At 41.5% G+C, this 8,577-nt stretch overlaps 1 protein-coding gene across 1 annotated transcript in view; it reads left to right on the forward strand.

Annotated features, from left to right (window-relative positions):
- SMC4 (structural maintenance of chromosomes 4) overlaps positions 1-7,460 on the forward strand; it is a gene marked incomplete at its 3' end in the record, with an annotated part of 29,618 nt that extends 22,158 nt beyond the window's left edge. Inside the window, exons 6-7 of the mRNA XM_006016492.3 lie at positions 2,004-2,168; positions 7,333-7,460. Coding sequence (XP_006016554.1) covers positions 2,004-2,168; positions 7,333-7,460 — 293 coding nt within the window. The remainder of the gene's footprint in view (positions 1-2,003; positions 2,169-7,332) is intronic.
- Between the last annotated feature and the right edge of the window lie 1,117 nt (positions 7,461-8,577).

The raw sequence follows: 8,577 nt of genomic DNA on the forward strand, positions 1-8,577 counted from the left end.
GAACTCTCTTGTATCTATACCTAGGTCTCTTTCATCTCTTCATGGAGGTTTAGCTGTCAAATTGAGCTTAGTATATTTAAACTTACCCCCAGGCCTCCTCACTTTTTCCTGTCCCAGTAACTGGACACTGCCGTAACTTGATGGTACATTTATCTTCAACAAGGGTGCTGTGCAGTGCTGTACAGTATTAGCACTGTTAGACGTGCAAACACCTACACATGATTTAGAACAGTGTTTCTCATCCTCTGGGTCAAGACCCAAAAGTGGGTCAACAGAAATATATGAAAGAATTGCGAACAGACTTTAAAAATGGATTCTTCTTTAAGGAGAAAAATGTGGGAAATCGTGGCTTTTCCCTTGAAAGCTGCCAGATTTCCAGCCTGCAAGGGGCTGCTGGGGCCTGGGAGCAAAGCACAACAGGTCAGGAGTCAGGGTCACTAGGTCAGGACTGGCCATAGATGTTTATAAATGGGTCCTGGTACAAAAATGGTCGAGAACCACTGATTTAGAAGATAAACCTGGAGATTTCAAATAGGAATCCATGGTGTCAAAAACATTCTGACCTGTTGTAGTCCTTCTGAGTTCTTTGGAACAGAAAAATTGCTTTATTTTTCTGTAGTGAAACAATGAGTGACAGCTAAAGCTGGCTTTTTCTGAGTTGTGCTTTGACTCTAGCGAGAGGTTTCTTGATTTTAAAAAGATTGGGAGTCACTGCTCTGTAGCTTGGACCTCTCATCTAGACAAGACTTTTCTTACCCATTCCTAGGGATTAACTTTTGTCCAGGCTGTCATCTCATTTCTATTAGTACAACATCACTATTCACTGACTTTGACAAATGTGGACTTGTCTGCTCGTATCCTTGAAGTAGCTTTCTGTAAAAATTGTTCTTAATACATTTCTGTGATTTTCTTTTCTTTTCTTCTGCTGGTTCTTCTCACATCAAGCAAGTTTACTCTTTTTCAGTTTCAGGGGCATTCATAATCTGTTATCAGCCTCTTATCACCCTCTTATCTTCAGTGTTTAAATAGAAACTTTTTCTCTGATCAGTCTATGGGCCATCCTCTATCCCAACTAAATATATTTTCCCATGAGCACCTTTTATGCTTTTTCTCGTGCTGTCCTTCACCTACTGAGAGAAACTCTTTTCAATCAGAAGTTTGTTCCACTTACAGGAAGAGTAGCACGCATGCACGAACGTACACGCATGCACGCGCACACAAGAGTAAGATGTTATTTTGAGCTATTATGCAATTGTCTTTATATACACTACACAAACATAAATCAGGACAAAAATATTTCTTGAAATAAAATTTAAATTTTATAGTAGATGTTTGATTTTTAGTGTATGATGGTGGGGGGGGGGGGGGGGTTGGTTCCGCAACCGCTCCCCCTTCCAAGGAGTACTTCTGGGGGCAAGGGGAGGGACTTCCAGTGGGGAGGGAGGGATGGCCCATGGGACTTGCAGTCCCAGTTTGCTGTGAAGTTCCAGTTGGACAACAGACGAATCCACATGATCAAGAAGGTGGCTTTAAGAGATTTTGCATAAACTAACATTCTTAATAGGATTTCACTTCTGATTAAACTTACTTAAAAACAAAAAAGGAACTTGGCATATGTCTTGGAGTGCAGGTTTTACTACTTTTTTTTTTTTTTTTTCTTGTAGACTGGGGAGAAATGGTACAAAATCTATATAGTGCTGAAGTGAACTTTAATTTGGACTATGAGCTTTGGAATTCAGATGTAGATTATATCAGGCACCACGTTCATTTCATTTGGTCACAACTTCCTGCTAGATAGTCAATGTTGTAACTAGCTATTTTGGATTATTCAATTTCTGTTTGGAAATATAGAAATATTATTTTTTATTTTTCCATGGTTTGTTTAGAACCTTTAAGATCGTTATCTTTTTTGCGTACAATTGCCTTATGGAAATTTAGTAAATTTATTGGTGAAAAAAATTGGACTGGTCAAATCTAGATCACTCTTTTTTCTTATTTTAAAGGGAGAAGTTGAACAGATTGCAATGATGAAACCAAAAGGCCAGACTGAACATGATGAAGGTATGCTCGAATATTTAGAAGATCTAATAGGATCAGGACGGTTGAAAGAGCCTATTCAAGTTTTGTGTCGCAGGGTTGAGACATTAAATGAACAGAGAGGGGAGAAGGTGAGTCTTGGAAAGTTTTTTGTTTGTTTGCTGTATATAAGTCAAAGAAAACCAGTTATTAAGAGATGGAACTCTTAATTTGGGAAAAATACTAGAAAACGTTAAGATATCTTTTGGCTATGCCAGGAATTTCATTTTGAAAAGTGCCTTTAAGGTGAGATTTAAGAGAGATTTGTAAGTTGGTCTGGTACTGAAGAAATCACCTGAAACTAAAGAAAGATCTTTTAAACTGACATCTATTATCTAATTTTCCTTTGGTCTGGCTTTATAAATAGTTTGAAAATAAAAACTTTTGATACTACCTCTTAAGTTACCAGCATTTTGGATCACTCAACAGTGGTTGGCAAGTACTTCATAACTAGGCAGCACAGTTGGTCCCAGTGGATAATTTTCTATCTGCAGACAAGGGAAATGTGTTCATGTTCATGCCTTGGAATCTTTTTGGAGCATTTAAAACTTGATCATGATGTACTGCTATCCCACTTTTCCTGGAACCTTCTAAGTAAACTTCAGATAACACATCTCTATTTTTAAAGCCCTTTGCCTACAAAGCTGCACAAAGCAAAGGCCCTCATGTACTCTGTGTTGTACAGCATTTTAACAGAAACTATTGGGAAAGCTAGTGACATAATTTCATCGTAGAAATTAAAGGCTGGAAGGGACTTTGAAAGATCAAGTCCAGCCCTCCTGGACAGAAATACTGTTGAGATCAAATGATCCCAGCATGCTGTCTGTCCAGTCTCTTCTTGAAGACTTTCAAGGTTGGGGACTGTACCACCCCCTTGGGAAGTCTATTCCAGATTCTGGACATACTTACCATAAAGAAATTCTTCCTTGCATCCAACCTGAAACCACCCTCTAACAGCTTTATGACTAGTACTACTTGTCCTCCCCTGGGGTGCCCTAGTGAACAGTTTTTCTCCCAGCTCCTGATATTCATCCCTTACATATTTATAGATGGTCACCAAGTTCCCCCCTCAGTCTTCTCTTTCCCCAGGCTGAACAGTCTCAGATCCTGTAGTCTTTCCTCATAAGGCTTGATCTCTAGGCCCTTAATCATTCTTGTGGCCATTCTATGGGCCCTTTTAAAATTCTCCATCTTTTTTTTTTTTTTTTTTTTTAAGTGTGACACCCAGAACTGGACACAGTACTCTAGCTGGGGTTTCACCAACGCTGAGTAGAGAGGAAGTATCACTTCCTTAGGCCCTGCTTGTGACACATCGGCTAATGCATCCCAGTATGCTATTAGCTCTGACTACAGTGTTGCACTGGAGGCTCATGTTCATCCTGTGATCAATCCCAAGGTCCCTTTCAGCCATCATGCTGGCCAGGACATCAATACAAGTGGGACAAGACAGACCAGTCAGTTCCTTTGTCTCACTTGTAGATTTCTCTATGCCTAGATGAAAGTTCAATAGCAACTTTGACATGTAGCTAGCTGCGTGTGAAACATTTTTTTACGGTATTAATTTCCACAGGGATCCCAGTCTGGGATTATGATCAGGTTTCTGGAAAATCAGTCTTCTTTTCATACCTTTCCATTTTTTAGAACAAATCTGTTTCTTGCCCTTGTTCATGCAAAGATCTTGAAAGTATGAACAGAAGATAAACCAGGTATTTATTAATTTTAGTCTGAAAAATCAGGTAAGAGGTATATGTTGCCTTTTTAATTAAAGCCCTCTAAATTCTTCACTTCTGTGGTCATGAAATTTAGCATTTTTTCACAATGCCACAGAATTGAGCATTTTGCTGAGAAATTTACTGTGACCACGTGCTTAAATGTTTTTTTGGGACCTGCTTGTAACTACCTCTTTCTCCAGCTTCTACTTCAAAGGAATTAGACTATATTCCCTGTACCTTGCCCCAGTAGAACAAGGTAGAAGAGCACTTATCTGCCATCTTCGCTTTGTCACTCGCAACCTGAATTTTGTCTCTGTCATGGGTGACTGGTGCTGCCTTAGGGGGGGGGGGGGGGATGTGCCCCCCTTGCGATCAGTTGCGCTGAACGGGAGAAGGGGGTCCCCCGCGGCTGATCCTGCCAACTGGGGTGGGGGGGTCTACCTGTAGCCAATCTTGCTGCGTGGGGGGACCCCCACGGCTGATCCCTGCACTGATGGCTGTAGCTGCTTCTGGGGGGGGCTGTGGCGCTCCCGCCTGCCCATTGGCTAAGCAGTGTGTGTGGCCGGTCAGGGGGTGCACATGCACCCCTGTGCACTCTACGCATCACCACTGGTCTCTATAGACCAAAAGTGTTCATCAGTCTTCATATATTTTAGCTATTATAGTAGCTAAGAAACGACATCACAATAGCTGGAAAAGGATTCTGAGGGTCATGTGTATCTACTGAAAGGAGAAAACATTTCTCTTTTTGGAGATCAAGCATTTATTTTTATGAAGGAAAATGCTAATTTTTTCAAGAAGAATATACATTTACAGAATCAAAATGCTTTTTTAATTAAGTTTTCTAATTGTTATATTTGTTGCCACTATGCATAGCCAGCGGTCAAGCCTTAGATCATTAGGGTAAATGTTACCACATTTAATATTCGAGACCATTAACCTAGCAGTGGATCTTCTGTTCCCAGTAATGTCCAGTTGACATATAGAAATGACTTAACCAGACGACAAATTCATGATATAACTGCAGATCTTCAAAAACTGCAGGAACTTTTCCTGTAGAGAAGTGGTACTTGTTGGTACAAGTTAATGAAACTGTGTGTAGTCATTTGTCTAATGCTTAAGATTACTTGAGTGGGAGTTTGAAGAACTTGAGTGGGAGTTTGCAGATCACACCAAGCTGGGGGGAATAGCAGATATGCAGGAGGGTAGGGCTAGGATTCAGAATGACCTAAACATATTGGAGGACTGGACTAAAATAAATCTCATGAAGCTCAGTAAAGATAAGTGAAAAATCCTGCAGTTAGGATGGAACAATCTCATGCGCTGGTCGGTACAGGCTGGGGACTGACTGGCTAAGCAGCAATTCTGCAGGAAAGAACTTGGGGGTTACAGTGGTCAGTAAACTGAATATGAGCCAACAGTGGCCCTTGGTGTAAAGAAGGCTAACAGCATTCTGGGCTGCATTAGAAGGAGCATTGCCAGCAGATTGACAGAAGTTATTATTCCCTTCTGTTTGGTGCTAGAGAGTCCACATCTGGAGTACGGTGTCCAGTTTTGGACCCCCTTCCTGCAGAAAGGATGCGGACAAATTGGAGGGAGTCCAGCAGGAGGCAACAAAAATGGTGAGGGGGCTGGGAGACATGACTTATGAGGAGAGGCTGAATGAACTGGGCTTATTGAGTCTGCAGAAAAGACTGGGAGGGGATTTAATAGCAGCCTTCAGTCACCTGAAGGGTGGTTACAAAGAGGATGAATCTAGTGGTGGTAGATGATAGAACAAGGAGTAATGATCTCAAGTTGCAGCAAGGGAAGTTTAGGTTATATATTAGGAAGAACTTTCTCACTAGGAGGGTAATAAAACGCTGGAACAGGTTACCCAGGCAGGTTGTGGAATCTCCATCCCTGGAGGTTTTTAAGACCTAGCTATACAAAGCCTTGGCTGGGATGTTATAGCTGGGGATGATCCTGATTTGAGATGGGGGTTGGACTGGATGACCTCCTAAGGTCCCTTCCAACCTGAATTGTCTGTGATTCTATGAACACATGACAATCTTGTTTTGATGCTCACCGACTATTTCCTACAAAGGTAAAGTTCTTAAGCTTTCGAATAGTTGGCTCATTATTCGGCTGATATCAACGTATAGTATTTGCACTGATGGTGCTTTCATTTTGACAAGAAAACACAGCAGCCTTGTAACTGAGATTCAGTCTGCATCCTATACCGTTTTAGATATGCTGTTCAATTCATCAGGAAGCAAAAGCTGGTCAGACTTCAAATTTTGTAATTTTGGCAAAAAAAACCCAACTAATTTTTACATGAAAATGTCTTTGGAAAAAAATCCCCTACAAACTCCTACAGGCAAGGATTTTTAGTGAGGAGGATGTCAGCGGAGTAAGAAAAAAATATTTTATTGGCTAGATGCATTGTGAGTTTTATTAAGGTAAGCCCATCAGTGCATACTATTTATATGGGCAAGTGACATCTGTAGTTCTCTTAACACTGAAGTTGTTGGCTTTCAAATGGCAAAGATGTGACTAGCTTGCTTGAACTTAAAATGGAAATATTTTACTTGCTGCATATGTCACTGATCAGCATCAGCATACACTGAATGATACTTTTTGAGTGCAGAATAGGAAATGAACTTTCAGCATGGAGGCCACAAATCAGTTTCAGGTTCTTCCCTGAATTTCCCATATTGCAAAGCAGGTGGTAGATCCCAGATAGAGAAGCAGGAGGTCCCAGGGGCATTTTGTTATGGAATTTGGAAAAGAAGCACCATACTGGAACAATGAAGCACTCACAGCCACATGAAGAGGATTGAGTATAGAAGATGAAACATGAGCAGGAATTGGGATCTAGAGTGGATTGGGGGACCTGCATTCACCAGAGGAAAAAAACCCCTACAAAACTGAGCTACATTCATGCCTAAATGCAAAGTTGATTTATTTCACTTTATATTCCCTCAAAGTATTCCATCCAATTGTTTTGCCTTACAGCTAAGAAAGAAACTTTTACTATCATTTTTGTTTTGCAGTAGTGGGGTGCTGTTATCCTCTAACAATGACAGACATGTAAGGGAGAGGTAGATTGAAATGGATGCTATTTAAAACCTTTTTCAAGGTAACACAGGCTATTTAGGAGGACCCCTGAGGGGAACTGGTTTCAGGTTATTTGGGGCCAAAGGCCCAGGTAGCCTGTCTAACCCAAGACAGAAATCCAGTAATGACTGCCATGAATTTCTTTTCAGTCAGCTGCCTGGTTATAATGATTATATACAGACTGTGTTGTGTATGTGTGTGTGTCTCTCTCTCTCCACTAGCCCTGGAATAACAGACTAGATCCCTTCCTGAAAAATTTCATAATCCTAAATAGTGTTCTCATGTTAATTCCTGAGAAGTCTGTGGGAGGTTTTTTTCCTTAAAAAAAAAACAAAAAACCCTAAACTGCCATATGAAGTGTGTTATGTTTTTCTCATTGCATTCATTAGTTTTCCAAAATTGCTATTAGGCAAGACAACTTAAATTCTATATTTATCTTTTCTAGTTAAATAGAGTTAAAATGGTAGAGAAAGAAAAGGATGCCTTAGAAGGAGAGCGAAACAAAGCCATTGAATTTCTTACTTTGGAAAACAAAATGTTTAAGGAAAAGAATCACATTTGTCAGTACTACATGTAAGTAACAGTTCCTTGCTCAGCTTTGGATAGTGGTTTCTACAGTTCATATTATTACTTACCTCCTTGCTTCCGTAATAATAGTTGTAAACATTGTTTGCTTGAGCCTCCTGAAACAGTCACTTTGCATTAAATAATGACAGTTGGAAAGGAATGCTAAGTAATATACTGAGAGCTTTGTTCCTGTTTATTCTGAATATTAAATTAAAAATATTCTTTATTTTAAATGGTTAATATTAGCACAGTAACATTTTTTAATAGTGCCAGGTATTTCCTGCTTTTTTAACTTCTCCTTTTCTTATATTAAAATAAGCTGACAGATATAAAGGGATGGGGGTTTTTTGTTTGGGTTTTTTTTATATATAAGCTTGATAATTTTAAAAGTTATCTAAGAGTTTCATTTCTGAACTGTGAAATCTGTGGATTTCTTAAATTTAAATTTGGCAGGCTTTGTAAGCAGTGATCAGCAGGGATCCTGGCTTACCTGATTAAAAAATAGCAAATTCTCTGGTAAACTCCTCCCCCCCCCCCTCCCCCCTTTCCATTATTAAAATTAAAGGCCTGAGCCCCACAGCCGCCGGGGCTATGGGGCCAGGGACCCAGGGCTGCAGCTCCCTGCCCACAACAGAAGGCAGCAGCTGCTGCAGCAAGAGCATGGAACTGGCTCCCCCACTGCTGCCTGCCTACTGCAGGCTCAGGTAGGGGTGGGGCCAGCTCCTGGCAGCAGCGCACACTCCCAGGTGGCAGGGGGGACCTGCGCCCCACAGATCCATGCGGGGGGTGGGGGCAGGGTGGAAGCCCGCTGTGTGTGACTTCCCTGAAGGGCCGATAGTGCATTGATCTGGGTCCATATACCTCGGGCCAGGCAGGCACTCCAGGCCAGGCAGGCACTCCTGCAGTAAGTTGGCCAGGGCCTGAGGGAACGGGGAGGTGCTGGGGAAAACCGCACATGGAGCGCCTACCCAGCCAGCAGTGCGTGGATTTGGAGCGGTGCTATACTGGCTCTTCAAGGAAGCAACACATGGAGGCACAGAGCCTGCTTGGGCTGAAACCACACTGCTCTGTGTCCGTGTACTGCCAGCTGGGCAGGCACTCCATCTGCAGCTTTCCCCAACAC

Source organism: Alligator sinensis, unplaced genomic scaffold (assembly GCF_000455745.1).
Source record: "Alligator sinensis unplaced genomic scaffold, ASM45574v1 scaffold60_1, whole genome shotgun sequence".
Lineage (NCBI taxonomy): Eukaryota > Metazoa > Chordata > Crocodylia > Alligatoridae > Alligator > Alligator sinensis.